General features: G+C 45.0%; 1 protein-coding gene across 1 annotated transcript in view; it reads right to left on the bottom strand.

Moving 5' to 3' along the window:
• The window catches only part of LOC124605921, a 116,119-nt gene extending 95,009 nt beyond the window's left edge, over positions 1–21,110 (bottom strand). Inside the window, exon 1 of the mRNA XM_047137875.1 lies at positions 20,940–21,110. Coding sequence (XP_046993831.1) covers positions 20,940–21,068 — 129 coding nt within the window. The 5' untranslated portion in view covers positions 21,069–21,110. The remainder of the gene's footprint in view (positions 1–20,939) is intronic.
• Between the last annotated feature and the right edge of the window lie 298 nt (positions 21,111–21,408).

Below are 21,408 nucleotides of genomic sequence, written 5' to 3'. Positions count from 1 at the left end.
TATGGAGCAATTACTCTAACATTACCCGTCTCCCAGTAAGTTAGCAGGAAACTTAGAGATCTCTTCCAGTTGCCTTAAGGCACTTCCAGCATTAAATCCCCAAGCGGTCAATATGTCCTAAAACAAGTTAAAACTTGCATGAAAACGACTTAAAACACACGCTCCAGAGATGATGATAAACGAAATGAGAAATATTAGCCTCCTTAAACTAGTCAATGTGGAACCAAGTTCAGAACCATCTCCGGCAGCTATCCATGCCACAATAAGTTTCAACGATCTTCTTAGTTAAACACAGAATAAAAGTCATGCGTAACTTGGAGCTTGCATACTACGAGCTGGGAAGCTGTTCAGTATGAGATGACGAATCCACCACAATTTTGCACGTGAAGGCGCCAAATTATCGGCACCGTACATCCGGCGCGACAAAAGACAAGGGCGGCGAGCAAGGCGAGGCCAATGCACCACGGTTAGGGAGCAGGCAGGTTTTCAACACAAGTTGGCTCGTTGAACGCAGACCGGACACTCTCTCGTCACACGTTCACCCGGAAAACCGTCCGGGGAAGCAGTCAAAGATAGCAGGACAACTGAATATCGATATCAGCGATGCAAGTAGAACACCCTAGCGCCAGCCGCCACGGCTTAATATAATTTAAAGTTCAATGTGTCGTTGTGACGTGTTTAATAATTTGTAATAAAAATAAAGTTCCTTTGTGTTTGCCCGGCTGTTTATCAAAGTTTGTCTGCGTGGACATGAAACACCATGCAGATATCAAACAGGAATAAGTATTAAGATTCAAATCTGTGAGTCTTTTGCGCGAATACGGCGATTATGTCGTGGTCTTCGAAGACACCTTCTTGAGATGGCATAAATTATTCATCCTCGTTTAATCACTGTTCATATTAATGGTGTTACTGCGCTCTTCAGTCCGAAGGCAGATTTGATGTCGGTCTCCAAGCTGGTCTATCCCATATAAGCTTTTTCACCTCCGCATAATGTCTGCAGCGTAAATCACTTTCAAATGACACTCAACTCGTTTTATGGATTCTAAGTTCTGATCTGAAACTGGCAGCAACCGAAACGTTGTAAAATATAGAAATATCCCTTTTCTATCACTTTCAATGTTCCACAGCTCTACTCTCCGTTCTAAGGATGGTGGTTTTGTTGTTGTCTACTTGCTGAAATTTTCTTGCACCAGCGAACACAATTCCCTGAGCATCCGCGAATGGGAAGCGTGTTTCCTCGGACGAAACTATCAAATGATAATGTGGTTCTCTCAAAGTGGTTGCGCCTGAACTACCATCTCATTCTTATGATGTGAAGACTATCTGAGACGGTCGAAACATAAATTGGTTGTTGAAATTTTATGAGACTGTTTCGGAAAAGAAACTATTTTAAAAAAGTAAGGAAATGTATGTCTGAACATAAATGCTGATGCTAGCCAATCCCGCAGGTTACGCTGTTGTTTTTGACCACAAACGGCACCTGTACAATGCCCACAATACGTTGCGTACGTCAGTCGTGTAAGCATGGTGTTCTATGTAGTTGCGAATGCATCGTATCGGAGCTAAGTGAAGTCGAACGTGGGTAAATTTTTGGTGTTCATATGGTGGATACGTCCGTAAACAAGACAGACGAAGTGGTTGGTGTCTCAAGAGCATCGTATCGAAGATTTAGCAGGTGTACCGGTATGAAATGAGCGTTAAGATACAAGTGTGTCGATAGGGAACATTTGTTGTGAACGAGCCTTATTTTTTGTTTGTTTGCTTGGTATGACATCTGTCAAAGATATTTAGTGTACATCAAGTCATGGAACAAACAACATCATATGTTTTCATCGTGTTAACAATGTCGAATTTTGTACCAGAAAGTGATGATTTGCGGAAAGCATTAATTTTTGGTTTTCATTTGAAAAAAAAAAGTGCTGCAGAGTCGCATCGAATGCTTTTCGAGGCGTATGGTGATCATGCTCTATCAGAAGCAACATGAAAAAGATGGTCTCAACAGTTCAGAAATAATAATTTTGATGTAAGAATTTAAGATGTTGCACAACAAACAATTTCTGACGGTTTGAAAACTATGGGAAAGATCCAAAAGTGTGGAAAATGGGTGCCACGAGGATTGAATGAAAGACAAATAGAAAACCGAAAAACCATTTGTCAAATTTTGCTTCAAAGACATGAAAGAAAATCAATTTTGCATCGAACTGTTACTGGCGATGAAAAATGGATTTATTTTAAGAATCTTAAACGCGAAAAATCATGGGTTAATCCGGGACTGCAAAACCAGATCGATTCGGCAAGTGTTTGGTGGGATCAGAAAGGTGTGGTACATCATGAGCTCGTAAAACCCGGTGAAACTGTGAATAATTTTGCATCGAATTGTTACTGGCGATGACAAATTGATTTATTTTAAGAATCCTAAACGGCAAAAATCATGGGTTAATCCAGGACAACCATCAACATCGACTGCAAAACCAGATCGATTCGGCAAGGAGGAAATTCTCTGTGTTTCGTGGGATCAGAAAGATGTGGTGTATCATGAGCTTCTAAAACCCGGTGAAACTGTGAATACTAATGGCTACAGACAACAAATGGTCAATTTGAACTATGCATTGATCGAAGAAAGACCAGAATGGGCCAGAAGACATGGCAAAATAGTTCTTTTACACGACAATGCACCTGCACACAACGCAAAACTGGTTCAGGATACAATCAAAACACTTGGCCGGGAGCTGCTACCCCACCCGCCGTATTCACCAGACATGGCTCCTTCCGACTATCTTTTGTTTTCATCAATGTGACGCGCATTGGCTGAGGAACACTTCGACTCCTACGAAGAAGTCGAAAATTGGGTGTCTGATTGGGTTGCTTCAAAAGACGAACATTTCTAATGGCGTGGTGTCCACAAATTGCCAGAAAGGTGGTCAAAATATATAGACAGCAATGGTCAGTACTTTGAATAAAATGTTTTTACTTTTCAATTCAAAATTAGTGTTTCATTTTCACAAAAAAACGTTCATTTCATACCGGTACACCTGGTGTACCCCATGCAGGGAAAGCGGAAAAACATCATCCGATACGTCACAACAGGGACGGAAGTATTTTTTTTTTAATTTATTGGCCTTCGATAGGTGCCCACTCAGCCATCTTAATAGTGGAATGTCAGTTGCGCCGACAGAAATGTAAGGACAACAACCAGCTCCCGAGCGTTATTGTAATTAGAGCGCGCAGTCATAATAAGGGGCAGAATTTGGCAACTGATTAGTAATTTTATTTAGGAAATGTAAATTTTGTAATATAAAGGTTTTTTAGTCTACAATAAATATACAAGCAGGAACAACGTTTATCATTTAGTAGTATTAGTTGTCTTAATCATTCATTTATGTTTAGGTTGTAATTTATATGTTAAAGTCCATTAAAAGATCCTGAGATCTGCTTCAAGGGGTAGTCACACATGGCGAAATCTTCATTTTAGCGTTTATTATTTTGCGTTGCGCACGTTTATTTTTACACCCGCCAGGAGCAGCATCTTGGAAAGGATGCTTAATCGCTATCCACCACCATCATCGTTACCTGAAATTTCCACCATTTTCTGTGGAAAACAGTATAAAGTTCCCTTACAAACAATACAGGACGTGTTTCTATCCATTCCGAGAGGACTGGAAGCTGTTTTGAATGCCAAAAGATTTTCCTACACCGTATTAGGCGTGGTAATATGTTATGTTCTTCTTGTTTCCTTATTTTTGTCCACCCCCTGTATTTCAACTGTCACTGAAGTCTTCATCACGACCGAAGTTTAGTTCTTCTCGAAAAGATCTTATCCAACCTGTCTAATGTCTCCCAACGTTGTCTGCTCGCTGTTCTCGCGCACTAACAACGAGTTGGTTTGAGACTCCATCTTGCAGGAACCGTTCGTGGCTCCACACACCGAGCGGTACCATGTCCAGCAGTTCTGCAAGCAAAGTGTGGTATGGCGTGCCAACTGACGCTAGGCTGAGCTGATACATTTAAGCATGCTAGCAGAAGTAAACTGACAACGTCCGCATAAAATAATCTGTTACTTACGATTTCACGCCTCAAAGCTGCAGTCCACCAATCAAAACTCTCCACGTCATGCGCCAACAACACACGTACTTTATGGACACTCCTTTCAAGAAAGTAAAGGTGGATGACTGAAGACAGTACATTACAGCTAGAGCTGCGTTGCCCCAATCACAATAACTATTGTTATACTTTATTGGTTATGACGGTTGACTCTGACGTCGTGATATCGTGACATTGTTGCTCTCACGGTAAACGATTAGCGTGGGACCACGTGACAAACCCCTGCGCCTAGACGATTTCGGAGTGCCCCCATGTTGGGCACACGCGTTAGGTTGCGCTCAAATGCACTCTTAACGTGCATCTGACCCACTGTGATACTTACAGCATTAGCTCCATGGTATAGTTCTTGATGTGTCTCGATAGGTGCGTGACAATTTTGCAACTTCGTACTGGAGTTCTGAACCTGGGAAATGAAATATACACTACTGGCCATTAAAATTGCTACACCACGAAGATCACGTGCTAAAGACGCGAAATTTAACCGACAGGAAGAAGATGCTGTGATATGCAAATCATTAGCTTTTCAGAGCATTCACACAAAGTTGGCACCGGTGACAACACCTACAACGTGCTGACATGAGGAAAGTTTCCAACCGATTTCTCATACACAAACAGCAGTTGACCGCCGTTCCCTGGTGAAACGTTGTTGTGATACCTCGTATGAGGAGGAGAAATGCGTACCATCACGTTTCCGACGTTGATAAAGGTCGGATTGTAGCCTATCGCGATTGCGGTTTATCGTATGGCGACATTGCTGCTCGCGTTGGTCGAGATCCAATGACTGTTAGCAGAATATGGAATGGGTGGGTTCAGGAGGGTAATACGGAACGCCGTAATGGATCCCAATGGCCTCGTATCAGTAGCAGTCGAGATGACAGGCATCTTATCCGCATGGCTGTAACGGATCGTGCAGCCACGTCTCGAGCCCTGAGTCATCTGATGGGGACGTTTGTAAGACAACAACCATCTGCACGAACAGTTCGACGACGTTTGCAGCAGCATGGACTATCAGCTCGGAGACCATGGCCGCGGTTACCCTTGACGCTGCATCACAGACAGGAGTGCCAGCGTTGGTGTACTCAAGGACAAACCTGATGCTCTAATGGCAAAACGGCATTTTTTTGGAAGAATTGAGGTTCTGTTTACAGCATCATGATGGTCGCATCCGTCTTTCACGACATCGTGGTGAACCCACATTAGAAGCGTGTATTCGTCATCGCCATACTGGCGTATCACCCGGCGTGATGGTATGTGGTGCCACTGGTTACACGTCTCGGTCACCTCTTGTTCGCATTCACGGCACTTTGAACAGTGGACGTTACATTTCAGATGTGTTACGACCCGTGGCTCTACCCTTCATTCGATCCCTGCGAAACCCTACATTTCAGCAGGATAATGCACGACCGCATGTTGCAGGTCCTGTACGGGCCTTTCTGGATACAGAAAATGTTCGACTGCTGTCCTGGCCAGCACATTCTCCAGATCTCTCACCAATAGAAAACGTCTAGTCAATGATGGCCGAGCAACTGACTCGTCACTACTCTTGATGAACTGTGGTATCGTGTTGAAGCTGCATGGGCAGCTGTACTTGTACACGCCATCCAAGCTCTGTTTGACTCAATGCCCAGGCGTGTCAAGGCCGTTATTACGGCCAGAGGTGGTTGTTCTGGGTACTGATTTCTCAGGTTCTATGCACCCAAATTGCGTGAAAATGTGATCACATGTCAGTTCTAGTATAATATATTTGTCCAATGAATACCCGTTTATCATCTGCATTTCTTCTTGGTGTAGCAATTTTAATGGCCTGTAGTGTGAAAATAATTTAAAATATCAACAGTCCTAGTTACAGCTGTTGTCTTCGCCAGAGGGAGTAGCTCTCAATGCTAAATTTTGCGTTCTGTATTCCGCCATATCAGTTAAAACTTAAATTATGTACTCTTTTTACTGTACTGTACAGCCGCAGTAAAAAAAAAATCTATTTTGATATACTTCTTGGTGCTGCAGTTTTAATGGCCAGTACTTCTGATCAAGGAGGACGTCAGCAATAGCAGATACGCCCAGTTTAGAATAAGCCGGGTGGAGACGGATGATTGATGTCAGGAATGGAACAGAAGGCTCTGCTTGGACTGGTGTGGTGTTCTGCGAGGACAGAGCTGACGCGACGCCGACGCTGGGTGGGAGACGCGTGTTTACGAGTGGGCGTCGCCGGTAGCCTTAAGTGGCCCCCCCGTCTCCTCTGGTTCTCCGCTCTGCGGACGGCTTTTAAGGCCGGCTATGAGCGCCGGCCGTTCTCGGCGCACTACCGTTCGCATCACCCGCGCAGTTAGGCTGAGAGCCGGTCGATCAGTCGACGGACGTAACGAATCTGCGTCTGGATCTGCACTTAGATTCTACAGCGGAAGGGTCATTGGGGAGAAAGAGGGGTTCCTGTTATGTCATTAAGGGAACCACACCCCGCCTATCTAACCCATGTTAATTTAGGCAAGTATTTGACCCATTTCTGAAAAAACTATTTGATGCAGGACCATAATATTTTTCCTGTATCTTACATGATGCTAATAGAGCCAAATGTACTAAAATCTACTTTGTCCATTTTATAACTTTTAAGAAATACTTTTTGTTTAAAAAACCGACCGAGGTGGCGCAGTGGTTAGCACACTGGGCTCGCATTCGGGAGGACGACGGTTCAATCCCGCGTCCAGCAATCCTGATTTAGGTTTTCCGTGATTTCAATAAATCGTTCCAGGCAAATGCCGGGATGGTTCCTTTGAAAGGGCACGGCCGACTTCCTCCCCCGTCCTTCCTTAATCCGATGAGACCGATGACCTCGCTGTTTGGTCTCTGCCCCCAAACAACCCAACTTTTTTAAATTTATCAACAAAAAATATTAACTGTAAATAACGGTAGTATCTGTTCCCGAAAGAGCAGTTACCGTGGATGACCATGCAGCTTTGCTAGAAATGAAATGATAAATAAATGGACACCCTAGCTGCAAACAGGCGTTGATGTACTTCATTGGGGACATGTTGAAAATGTGTGCCCCAACCGGGGCTTCCCAGCCATTGACCTTCTTGTGCGAACGCACACGCTATGCACGAACTCGTACGGGACTTGGTAGATTAATCTGCCACGAGTAATGAGTATGATGAGCAAACATCTATTAGGCGCACTACGAATGTAGTGGTGTGGACATGTTGGGAATGTCGATCTCACGGGGAACGTGCAAGGGATAAGTCCCTGCAGACGCACTGTCCTCTGTGCCCGCGATGGCTCAGATGCATAAATGGTCAGCGTGACGGACTTCCGTCCTAAGGGGCCCGGGTTCGATTCCCGGCCTGGTCAAAAAAAAAAAAAATGGATAGAGCGCCTGCCATGTAAGCAGGAGATCACGGTTTCGCGTCCCGGTCGGGGCACATATTTTCAACATGTCCCCAATGAAGTACATCAACGCCTGTTTGTAGCTAGGGTGTCCATTTAATTATCATTTCAAAAAATATTAACTTTTTTCTGGAGAAAATATTTTTTGTGAACTTCCTAATGGGGAAATATTAATGAATTTAATACCAGAGGTAGCTTTTCAGAGACTCTGAAAATTTCATTCATTTATCTCTGATAGTTTCTGATACAATGGGGCACATGAACTGAAAATTTTAGTTTTGCGGGAAATTGACTTTAAAGAAAAAGCTTATGAAATTTGTTACTTACAGTGAATTAAAACTGACCTGCTGCATATGATAGCCCTTCTCTGGCCTCTAGCAGGTCTTCCAGCTTCTTTTTCACCTTCCTCGGTGTTTGTCTTGCTTTCTTGGCCAGGCCGAGCGGTTCTAGGTGCTACAGTCTGGAACCGCGCGACCGCTACGGCCGCAGGTTCGAATCCTGCCTCGGGCATGGATGTGTGAGATGTCCTTAGGTTAGTTAGGTTTAAGTAGTTCTAAGTTCTAGGGGACTGATGACCCCAGAAGTTAAGTCCCATAGTGCTCAGAGCCATTTGAACCATTTCTTGGCCATATTAGATGCAGAGTTGTCTGCATCGGCTATCCTGGTTTTATCACAATGTTGCAGCCCAGTGATCATATTTTCACCAGGATCAATTCAGTGCTTTTTCAGTACCCAACGTTTTCCAGTATTACCACAACTGAATGTAATAACAGCATCATGAACTCCTAGTTTCATTGTACGCATGCCTACAAATACAGTTTTAGGAAGGCGGTTCCAAATTATGCTGTTGAAACAATTATGCTATTTGGATTCTGTGGCTACCCATGCAGACATTTCCTAAAAGGTCACGATGATCCAAGTCTCTAATAATAGGTTTAATTGCTGTAATAACAGCAGCAGCAAGAGAATGCTGGTGAGAATAAGATTCTCCAGTTGCCTGAGCCCTATTGTATTTGCACCACGAATTTTCTCCTGATGGACACAATCCATGACATGGCTTATCATCAGTAGAGGACTTATGGAAGAATATGGCCCAAACATCTCTCTTCATTGCCTCCAGATTTTCAGGATTTCTCCTAATTGCCTGCCCATAGTATACCTGCAAGTTTTTAATTTCAGTTTTAGTTAACCGAACCTGTCAGCTCAACAATTTTCCGTCTTCTAATTTTTTTGCTCTCATATGAACAGTTAGTTTTCTCAGCCTTGTTCCCAAACGTTTTTGAACATGGCCTATACATTCTATTTTGCTAATAATGGCATCTCCATATGGCTTAGAGTTCACCACATTGTGGTATGCCTTACTGTCACCATCGGCCAAATATTTGGTGTACCGTACGCCTGTTGTTTCTACGGAGCAATGAAATATTTGTTGTACTCCGTGAACTTCCATACCACCACTTGTTCCTCTAAAATTAGCCACACAGTTGTGTTCTTTATGTTCATTGACTTTACAACATTTGAAATATCTCCACATCCAACACTTTACCAGTGTCTACACTCGTGTCTGTCACTACTCCATTCAGAGAAGCATGTCCTCTTTTTCTGCCAGCTTCCATAAAGTGCAACTGCAGTATCTGAACATCCATCATTTTCTTCCCTAGCAGCCATTTCCATGCTTTCCTCAATGACCTCACATACAGTTTTCTCTAATATTGCCGTCAGTTTTTCAAATTTATTTAGTGGTTGATGTAAGTTCATCACTGACAAAATGTTCTCCCTGCAGCCATGCCCTTGCCAATGAATCGTAAGGCATAAACTAATCTAGCATTGATTTCATAAGGGCCACTTGCATCTGGTTTTGAAGAACTCATAAATGAAATCACAGCTGAGCAATTTCTGCAAAGTAAATCCAAAGCAATTGCTAGACCTTTTCTCCCACTAGCACTCTCACGAATTTTCACACTCTGTGACTCACCACACTGTCTATATTGTACAAATTTAGAAATTACATCTGATAATATTCTCAAATTTATAATAATGTTACTACATCCCCTGTCACTTACAGTAAATTTGTTTTAACCCTCTTGAAATGGTGAGAGCTTCTTTGCTGATGCACTTGTTGAAGAATTACAATTAGAAACGTCGTTACCAGGCGACACAACCTCTTGTACAGAAAGCTTTTTAAACTTGATTGCTCTAAATTGTCGTTTCTTGGAAATGCCTTTACGTTTCATCATCTTCAATAAACACAATAAAACGCACGTAAACAAGCACTGCAAACGTTAGTATAACAACTACTCACAATCACACTTGATCAAAACTAACCGCGTTTTTGAAAGCGTGTTGTTTACAAACAGCAGAAACAAAAGAATACCGACCGTTGCATTCCAAGGATAGCCAACACATCCGGGAGTAAATAAAAAATCCATAATTTGCAATATAGGGGATATAAAGATCTAAAATATTCGCAGAAAAGTAGGTGACAGAAAAGTGGTCGTGACACGTAAACACACGTAGTAGGAAAATGCTCATTAAATGCTCGAAAAAAGAAAATTCAGCAAAATCCTTTTCAGAGTAGTTAAATAAAACCTTAATCTATCTAAATATGATGAAAACCGAAAATCGATTTTTTTCGACCTGAACCACGGTGTGGTCCCCTTAAGCTCCTCAATTTCTCCTTGCTTTTTCGGCATTTGAATCAGACAAGTACTTAGCAACATGTAAAAAGAAACAGTACTCATTCTGCCTATCAGTGTCGTGGAGGAAATATGAGGGGCGTTGAATGAGTATTCAACATACCTCTTTTTTGTGAAGGCAGGATGATTTTATTAGGATTCCAGGATTCCATAACATTCCTCAATCTTTTGACGACAGAAACCTGTTTTCTTTTTTTTTTATTTTCAAAATAATCTCCGCTCAATGCGACGGTCTTGCTCCGCCCTACTGAGAGGCCCTGTCACGTTACCCCTCTACTGGTCGACGTCGGAGCCAACGCCTTGTTGTGTCGATAATCTCCCCATCATCCACGAACTGCTTCCTGCGGAGACAGATGGAAGTTGGAAGGTGCGACATCCGGGCTGTACTGTAGAGGAGGAAGAACAGTCCAGCGAAGTTTTGTGATCTCCTCTCGGTGCGCAGACTTGTGTGAGGCATCATCATGGAGAAGGAGCAGTTCCAGAATGAGATTTTCACTCTGCAGCGGGGTGTGAGCCGATATGAAACTTCCCGGCAGATTAAAACTGTGTGCCGGACCATCTGAGCTACCCAAGCACGACTCACGTCCCGTCCTCACAGATTCACATCAGCGAACACTCCGCTGCAGAATGAATATTTCATTATGGAAACATCCCCCAGGCCGTGGCTAAGCCATGTGAGCCGTGGTAAAAATTGCTGTTTTGAAGCAGTCTCCGTATCTGTATTATTATTTTTTTTTTCCTTTTTGTAGAAAGTGCAGTGGAGAACTGCATACAGTGGAGAACAGTATACATTTTCTTATACTGTCGGTGATGTACTCGTACATTAGATAAATTCAGAAGTGAATTATACGTTAGCAATAATAGGTTTATAAATAACTCATCTGCTACCAGTCACGATTTTCATTATTTCATTTTACGTACGACGCGTTTCGGAAAATAATTCCCATTTTCAAGTGCGTTTTTTGTGTTTGTTATGTCATTCCTATGTGATGTCGATGTGTGAGATTCTGCTTCATTTCGTTGACTTTACTGCTATATATCGCGTGTTTTCTTATATATTGCAGTAAAGTCAACGAAATGAATCAGAATCTCACACATCGACAACATCACATAGGAATGACATAACAAACACAAGAAGCGCACTTGAAAATGGGAATCATTTTCCGAAACGCGTCGTGTGAAAAATAAAATAAAGAAAACCGTGACTTGTAGCAGATGAGTTATTTATATTGTATTCACAGACGCAGGCTTCCAGAACCATTTATAATGGATCAAATCAGATATACGTTAGGAATTTCGAGTGGCATGTGGTCAACCGCAAGCTAGAGATAAAAAAAGGTACTGATCTACAGGGTGTTGCAAAAAGGCACGGCCAAACTTTAAGGAAACATTCCTCACACACAAAGAAAGAAAATATGTAATGTGAACATGTGTCCGGAAACGCTTACTTTCCATGTTAGAGCTCATTTCATTACTTCTCTTCAAATCACATTAATCATGGAATGGAAACACACAGCAACAGAACGTACCAGCGTGATTTCAAACACTTTGTTAAAGGAAATGTTCAAAACGTCCTCTGTTAGCGAGGATACATGCATCCACCCTCCGTCGCATGGAATCCCTGATGCGCTGATGCAGCCCTGGAGAATGGCGTATTGTATCACAGCCGTCCACAATACGAGCACGAAGAGTCTCTACATTTGGTACCGGGGTTGCGTAGATAAGAGCCTTCAACTGCCCCTATAAATGAAAGTCAAGAGGGTTGAGGTCAGGAGAGCGTGGAGGCCATGGAATTGGTCTGACTCTACCAATCCATCGGTCACCGAATCTGTTGTTGAGAAGCGTACGAACACTTCGACTGAAATGTGCAGGAGCTCCATCGTGCATGAACCACATGTTGTGTCGTGCTTGTAAAGGTACATGTTCTAGCAGCACAGGTAGAGTATCCCGTATGAAATCATGATAACGTGCTCCATTGAGCGTAGGTGGAAGAACATGGGGCCCAATCAAGACATCACCAATAATGCCTGCCCAAACGTTCACAGAAAATCTGTGTTGATGACGTGATTGCACAATTGCGTGCGGATTCTCGTCAGACCACACATGTTGATTGTGAAAATTTACAATTTGATCACGTGGGACTGAAGCCTCATCCGTAAAGAGGACATTTGCACTGAAATGAGGATTGGCACATTGTTCGATGAACCATTCGCAGAAGTGTACTCGTGGAGGCCAATCAGCTGCTGACAGTGCCTGCACACGCTGTACATGGTACGGAAACGACTGGTTCTCCCGTAGCACTCTCCATACAGTGACGTGGTCAACGTTACCTTGTACAGCAGCAGCTTCTCTGACGCTGACATTAGGGTTATCGTCAACTGCACGAAGAGTTGCCTCGTCCATTGCAGGTGTCCTCGCCGTTCTAGGTCTTCCCCAGTCGCGAGTCATAGGCTGGAATGTTCCGTGCTCCCTAAGACGACCATCAACTGCTTCGAACGCCTTCCTGTCGGGACACCCTCGTTCTGGAAATCTGTCTCGATACAAACGTACCGCGCCACGGCTATTGCCCCGTACTAATCCGTACATCAAATGGGCATCTGCCAACTCCGCATTTGTAAACATTGCACTAAACCACGTTCGTGATGAACACTAATCTGTTGATGCTACGTACTGATATGCTTGATGCTAGTACTGTAGAGCAATGAGTCGCATGTCAACACAAGCACAGAAGTCAACATTACCTTCCTTCAATGGGGCCAACTGGCGGTGAATCGAGGAAGTACAGTACATACTGACGAAACTAAAATGAGCTCTAACATGGAAATTAAGCGTTTCCGGACACATGTCCACATAACATCTTTTCTTTATTTGTGTGTGAGGAATGTTTCCTGAAAGTTTGGCCGTACCTTTTTGTAACACCCCGCATATAGCAATTAGTGCTGTAGCTGGAAGATGGTGGTGCTTCACAGAAACAGCTAGAACGATTTTGTCTCGCTGGTACGTCATGGTCTGTGCCTTTGAAATGCAAATGGGATTCTCCTTATTACAAAATTTTGAAAAACACAGCCCTCAGTCGTGAACAGAGTTAATATGTGACCTAGGTTTCGGTGTCACAAGGGACACCTTCTTCGGACAAAATTAAAACTAAATGTTACAGCATAACGTACCAAAAAATACGAAAACTGCGGTCATTCCTGACAGCAACAGATAGAATTAAAACAAAATGCAACAGAGGTGCAAGCCACTAGGGGCTGCCATGTGTCCTCTGCTACAGTCAACACAAAGGTCCTTGTATAGACCCTCTAAGAACGTAAAATGCCATATTTATAGTGACGGATCATGAATCGCCATTGGTGCAGAGCTCAGAAACTACGATAGATATACTGTGTGGTGAAATTGACTTTATGGTTTTTAATTTACTGTAGCTGGCCTTTACACACTGGCGTGCAAAGCTTAAGGATGAAAATGACTTTTGCATGATCTGTCACTGCCAAATAACATTGCTACAATATAGCACAGAACGTTACTGTATCAAATACGCAATGAGATCACCAGAAATGAAAGTTTCGTTCAAAGACAATCTTTCTTTTGAAGCCACTGCGATTAATGATGGCAAGCCTGGACATTACAAAAGGCGAGACATGGTTGTTAACACAGAGCGTGATCACCATGGACACACATGCACGCTGTGCAACGTGCTCCAACGCGGTTGGTACGGAGTTCTCGTGGTAGGGAGTTCCATTCCTTCACCAGCGAGGTTGCTGGATGGTCGTTGGTACATGTGGACGTGCTGCTAAACGTCTCCCCAACGCATCCCACAAGTACCTCGATACGGATTTTGGCATGGGAACGGGCAGATCAGCCGATTCGCCGAATATTCTCTCCTTCCTAGAACTCTTCTACTTGCTCTGTTTGATGCTATCGCGCAATGTCATCCATAACAATGAAGTCGTGACCGAATGCACCCCTGAAAAGCCGCACACGGCAGAGTACAGTGTCACAATTATTTTGACCGGTGGCGTGTTCAATCATAAGGGGGATGGAAAGCCATGCAACATTATGCCACCCCACACCACAACACTTGGACCAGCAAAATGATTGTGTTCGACAATGTTCCTTGCTCCACTACACGTTCACACCTCTCGCCACATGAGGGTGCATCCACAACCACTGGTCAGATTGAACCCTCCCTCATCCGAGAGATGCACACGATGGCACTACTCGGTTGTCAGGCTCCTATACTCTTGGCACCATCGCAGACGGTGCCAACCACTTGTGGTGTCAATGAAACACAGCCTGCTGATCGTCCTGTAAAGAGATTGCCTCCACGCAGTCGCCGTGCCAACGTGGGGCTTCCAACTGCTTGCAACTGCTTTGCAGTCCTGTTAAATGTGATTGCAATTGCACCCACTGTTTGACGTGGCTGTGGTCGACCACCTCCTGTACTATGGGCAGCAGCGCACGAAAGAATGCTGTGAAAAATACCGATCTCCTGGGCTACACTCATCACATTCTGTCCTTCTTCCAGTGAAGTCATCCAAATGCCTCCCGGCCATTCTCTAATGATGAGAATCACCACAGTGCACCACAGGTGCTCGCTGATTGACACACACACACACAGTCCTTTACTATTCCTTCAAATGCCTCGGGTTGGCGCTATATTCATGCTCACCTCACCCCATGTTACGCCCAGTTTCCTGTGCGGGATTCAGATAGTTCCTTCAACATGTTCTCACACTTTCATTCATTTCCAGCTCAGACCCATACAAAAAGCTCACAAAAGAAATATTATGATTTGAAAATGACGTCATATATGTTGTGTCCACTTTTCGTTAGGCACTCTTCAAGTCTCCTGGCGCTTGATTTACTATGGTAGGTGCTTTTTGGCGAGTCCTCTCTCTAAGTTCGCTGTCGGGCGTGGCCGGCACTTGGAAGGGTGACCATCCAGGCCTCCATGCGCTGTTGCCATTTTTCGGGGTGCACTCAGCCTCGTGATGCCAATTGAGGAGCTACTCGACCGAATAGTAGCGGCTTCGGTCGAGAATACCACCATAACGACCGGGGGAGCGGTGTGCCGACCCCACGCCTCTCCTATCCGCATCCTCCTCTTGGGGATGACACGGCGCTAGGTTGGTCCCGGTAGGCCACTCGTGGCCTGACGACAGAGTGAGTGCTAAGTTCGTTCAGTATTCGAGGTTCGATTACGTGCAACCTCAGTTTACAACTTCCCAAGAAAAAAGTAAAAAATATCACGTGTGCTGAGATCTGGGAAACGTGCAGACCAAGGTAAATCACCATTACGGAAATTAACCATGAAAGAATTAATCATAATGTATACAGCCTGCGCATTGCCCCAACGTGCTGGAACCACCATCCGCAGTGATTGAGTCGTTAGCTGCTTATTTGCTAACAGTTTTAATCCCGAGACAATATTTGTTGCTTATCTCTGATGATAAACCCAGTACCAGTGCACAACGTAGGAGGACATGGAGAACAGAGAATATCCATCAGAGATACAGATAATGTTACGAATGCCCTGGGAAGTGAAATAATTTGAGAAAGGGCTTCACAAATCGAGCAACGCGTGGGTCTATCTCTGGCCCTTACGCAAACAGTTATAAGGCTTGACACTGATGGATGTCATGCTGCGGGATATCGTGCCAAATGCTATTCAAACGGCGCGTTAGATCGCCCAAATCCCGAGCTGGTTGGAAGGCTACGTCCAAATGCTCCAAATGTTCCCAACTGGGGAGAGATCTGGCGACCCTGTTGACCAAAGCAGGGTTTGGCAAGTGCGAAGACAAGCAGTGCAAACACTCGCCCTGTGAGGGGTGGACATTAACTTGGTCAAATTTAAGCCCAGGATGGCTTGCCATGAACGTCAACAAAAAGGGGCGTAGAATATCATCGTCGTGTCACTGTGCTGTAAGGGTGCCACAGATGACAACCAAAGGGATTCAGCTACAAAAAGAAGAGGACCCCAGACCATTACCGTGGATGCCGCGCCGTATGGCGGGTGACAGTCAGTGTCCCAAGACGTCTTCGGCCTGGAACTGACTGGAGTAGAATAGCCCTCACTGATGAGTCCTGCTTCGAAGTGAACCCCAATGACCAGCGGGGAAGTGTCTGGAGACTTCGTGGACAGCGGTGGGTGTGTCACCCCCCATACAGCCCCAACAACCTGGGGTGCCGTTTCATTTCATAGCAGCAGCTGTTTTGGTAGTTATCCGCGGCTCCTTCACAGCACAGGGGAACGTCGACGCATTCTAAGCCTCATTTTATTGCTTCTTATGGAAATCCTTCCTGGGCTTGCAATTCAGCAAGATAATGGCCTACCGCACACGTCGGGAGTTTCTACTGCTAGTCTTCGTGCTTTGCTAAACACTACCTTGGCTGGCAAGGTCGCCGGATCTCCCCTCAATAGAGAAAGTTTGGAGTATTATGGGCATGGCCGTCCAACCAGCTGGGGATTTTTACGTTCTAACGCATCAGTTGGACAGAATTTGGCACGATATCTCTTAGGGGGACATACAACAAGTCCACTAATCAATGCCAAGTTGAATGACTGGTTACATAATGGCCAGAGGTGGACCAACGCGTTATTGGCTTCCTCAATTTTTTAAGCTCTTTCTCTTGAATAAAGATATATATAGATATTCAGCGATCACAGGCCCTGCAGACCATGTGCTGCTTCCACAAACTGCCTCCAGTCCTTGCTGTTTTGTACCCAGTTCCTCCAGGTGTCTTATATTACCTGGGCTGCTAGTTCCTTCGCCAGGTCGTCCATCCAGCGCTGCCTTGTTCGTCCAATGGGGCGTTTGCTGTTTGGTTTCCTTTCTAGTGCCATCTTCGCCTGTCTTCCATCTGGAAGACTTGCCTTGTTCGTCCAATGGGGCGTTTGCTGTTTGGTTTCCTTTCTAGTGCCATCTTCGCCTGTCTTCCATCTGGAATACGGGCTATATGGCCCACTCATTGGAGAGTCAGGACATGCGTTTCTGTCAACCGCGTTTTGAGTTTATGTAACACGACACAATGGATCTTTCTGTAGAGCGACGGTACGTTATCAGATTTTGCGTTAAACTTGGAAAGTCCGCCACCGAAACGTTTCCATTACTTTAGCACGCCTTTGGGGATGTTAGCTTGTCCAAATCACAAGTTTTCCGATGGCACAAGTCGTTCATGGAAGGCCGAGACGAGATCACCGACGAACCTCGCAGTGGACGCAACTCTAAACATGTTTTTCAGCATTGTGACCGAAGATTTGAACATGAGAAAGGTGTGTGCCAAACTCGTCCCAAAAGTGTTGACCGACGAACACCGGCACATAAGAATGTTTCGGTGCCAAGAAATGTTGAAAATTTGAGAAAATGATCCTCATTTTTTAAACTCAGTTATCACTGGTGATGAGTCTTGGATTTTTGAGTACGACCCTGAGACAAAAAGGCAGAAATCAGAGCGGCACACCCCATCGTCACCCCGTCCCAAGAAGGAACGAATGAGCAAGTCCATGATCAAAACGATGCTAATTGTTTTCTTTGACGTCAGAGGCATTGTCCACCACGAATTCGTACCTGCTGGGACTACAGTGAACTCAGCTTTCTACTTGGAAGGGCTCAAAAGACTGGAAAGGAGAGGTCTCGCGCTGCCGAAGCGACATCAAGGACACGTGGAAAGTTCACCACGACAACGCGCCGAGTCACAGCGCCTTAATTGTCAACAACTTCCTGGCCAGGACCAAGAGACCATTGGTTCCCCAACCTCCCTACAGTCCTGACCTGACCCCCACTGACTTTTTTTTGTCTCCTCGGTTAAAAGGAGTCACGAAAGGAAAACATTGGGGCACGATTGAATGCATCCGGATGCATGTTACATCAGCTCTAAAGGACATTCCGGAAAAGGCATTCCAGGATGCCTTCCTGGCTTGGAAACACCGCCTCCAGAAGTTTATCGACGCAAGAGGGTGCTATTTTGAAAATTTTTGATTATTTGAACGAATATATTCAATAAATGATTTTTTATGAATTTGGTCGCATTACTTATGGAACGCACTTTGTATAAAGTAAAGTTTCAATAGTAATATAGCTGCCCATTGTAAATCTTTACTGGCTGTAGTTCACTTGCTAACATGTAAACTAGTTGCAATTATAATAATGTGTAACATCTATGGACCCACTAATCATATGAGGTGGTGAGTTACATTGTATAATTATAATGGTTTGTGAATAATGAAATTAAAAAGAGAATAAGAGAAAATGTAGCTTTCGACTCCAGTTCGCATATTGCGTAATGGCAGAAATTGGGTTTTTGCCATCTGTCACGTGTTTCGAACGTTGGACTGAAATCTTAACTCGGTAGCGACAGGTCAGTGGTCGGACCTTATGTATTTGATATTTTTATTAAAAATGAAATTCCTCCAGCTGTAATTAAGATTTTTTATTTACTTCGCTACTAGTTTCGACGTTGCGTCAACGCCATCTTCAGCCTTGTACACTTTGATGAAATCGGTTGGGCGTGGCTCAGTATAGAAGTCAACACGTGCTCCACATGGATGGCGGGCAATATGGAGCACGTGTTCATCTCACCGCGGACTTCTGATGGACACACGTCCAGATCGTCCGCTCTCAAAACTCCGCCATCTCACTTCCCACATCCACCACTGCTGGTGGCTCACCTCCAACTGCCCAATGCTACGCGCTGTTCACATCCAACTGCCCAACACTACAATAGCGACTATTCCAACAATGCCAACCAGCCACAGACTTCACGCAGCACAGTCAGTGATTTTAATATAGAGCGCTATATGGCGTTACCAACATAAAAACCTAAACAGCCTTCTTACAGTGGTTGCGCGGACTACCAAAAGAATTATTTTCAAAAGGAATTTATGCACACTGTAACCGCTGGAGAACTTGCATTGAGCGTGGGGGAGATTATGTTGAAAAGTCATACAGCTTTGTACCACTTCTGCACAAGAAATAATATTTAAAAAATATTTAAGGTTTCCATTTAACTCACCCTCGTAGTCTGAGCCACACACAACCGATTTCATCAAAATGTACGGGCCTGAAGATGGCGTTGACGCAACGTCGCAACTAGTAGCGAAGTAAATAAAAAATCTTAAGTACAGCTGGAGGAATTTCATTTTTAATAAAAATTATACTGGCTGTGTCCTACCTTTATCCGGTTTAAATATGGATGTACTAAGATTCTGTATTTGAGGTGTCAGCATCGCTTCGACCAAGAGTGACTGCGTGAATGGTGAACCCAGTTCGCACTATTCGTTCACGAGACTCAGAGAGCCATAGACACGGGTTCCCAGGTAGATGCCGCGTTTTCTTGACTTCTGCAAGGCAGTTCCCCACAGTCGTTTAATGAACAAAGTATAAGCATATGGACTATCAGGACAATTGTGTGATTGGACTGAAGAGTTCCTAGGCAGGAGAACGCACCATGTCATTCTCAATGGAGAGAAGTCTTCCGAAGTAAGAGTGATTTCAGGTGTGCCGCAGGGGAGTGTCGTAGGACCGTTGCTATTCATAATATACATAAATGAACTTGTGGATAACATCGGAAGTTACTGACGCTTTTTGTGGATGATGCTGTGGTATATAGAGAGGTTGTACCAATGGAAAGGTGTACTGAAATGCAGGAGGATCTGCAGCGAATTGACGCATGGTGCAGGGAATGGCAATTGGATCTCAATGTAGGCAAGTGTAATGTGCTGCGAATACATAGAAAGAAAGATCTCTTATCATTTAGCTACACTATAGCAGGTCAGCAACTGGAAGCATTTAATTCCATAAATTATCTGGGAGTAGGCATTAAAGCACTCCGTCTTCAGGCCACAAGTGGCCCATCGGGACCGTCCGACCGCCGTGTCATCCTCAAGTTGAGGATGCGGAAAGGAGGGGCGTGTGGTTAGCACACCGCTCTCCCGGTCGTTTTGATGGTTTTCTTTGACCGGAGCCGCTACTATTCGGTCGAGTAGCTCCTCAATTGGCGTCACGAGGCTAAGTGCACCCCGAAAAATGGCAACAGCACATAGCGGCTGGATGGTCACCCATCCAAGTGCCAGGCACTCCCGACAGCGGTTAACTTCGGTGATCTCACGGGAACCGGTATATCCACTTTGGCAAGGCCGTTGCCGAGTAGGCATTAGGAGTGATTTAAAATGGAATGATCATATAAACTTGATCGTCGGTAAAGCAGATGTCATACTGAGATTCATTGGAAGAATCCTACGGAAATGCAGTCCGAAAACAAAGATTACAGTACACTTATTTGCCTACTGCTTGAATACTGCTCAGCAGTGTGGGATCCGTACCAGATAGGGTTGATAGAAGAGATAGAGAAGATCCAACGGAGAGCAGCGGGCTTCGTTACAGGATCATTTAGTAATCGCGAAAGCGTTAAGGAGGTGATAGACAAACCCCAGTGGAAGACTCTGCAAGAGAGACGCTCAGTAGCTCGGTATGGGCTTTTGTTGAAGTTTCGATAACACACCTTCACCGAGGAGTCAAGCAGTATACTGCTCCCTCCTACGCATATCTCGCGAAGAGACCATGAGGATAAAATCAGAGAGATTAGAGCCCACACGGAGGCATACCGACGATCTTTCTTTGCACGAACAATACGAGACTGGAATAGAAGGGAGAACCGATAGAGGTACTCAAGATACCCTCCGCCACACACCGACAGGTGGCTTGCGTAGTATGGATGTGGATGTAGAACATTTGTAGTGCGGATATGAGCGCTACTCACGCCACGAGAGCTGCGCGGTGCCTCCGGGTCTTGTCGTCCAGCGGTTGGCAGCAGACTGCACCCTGTGCGCGGGGTGGACAGCGCGAGCACCAGCAGCAGCAGCGGCGGCAGCGTCGCGGACGTCACCATGGTTGCAGCGGTCGCAGGCAGCGCGCCTCTGGAGCCTGCATGTCTGCGGCGCGGGGCGGCGGCCGGCGGACTGCCCGCCCGCCCGTCTGGGGCGCACGTGGCCGGTTGCGGCGCGCACGTGGCTCTGCCCCCCCACCACTACCCTATCCCCACCACCACTCCTCTGCCGAACCCCCACCACGCGGCGGTGCATCTTCTGCCGTGCCGCAAAGCCCGATGAGGCGGCGTCGCAAACCTATCTGTACGACACAAAAAAAGACGGCACACACACACACACACACACACACATACACACACACACACACACACACACACACAATTTTGCTGGTTGTACCGTGTA

Source organism: Schistocerca americana, chromosome 3, assembly GCF_021461395.2.
Source record: "Schistocerca americana isolate TAMUIC-IGC-003095 chromosome 3, iqSchAmer2.1, whole genome shotgun sequence".
Classification (NCBI taxonomy): domain Eukaryota; kingdom Metazoa; phylum Arthropoda; class Insecta; order Orthoptera; family Acrididae; genus Schistocerca; species Schistocerca americana.
Note: the sequence above shows the minus strand (reverse complement) of the source record. Positions and strands in the feature narration are given on the sequence as shown.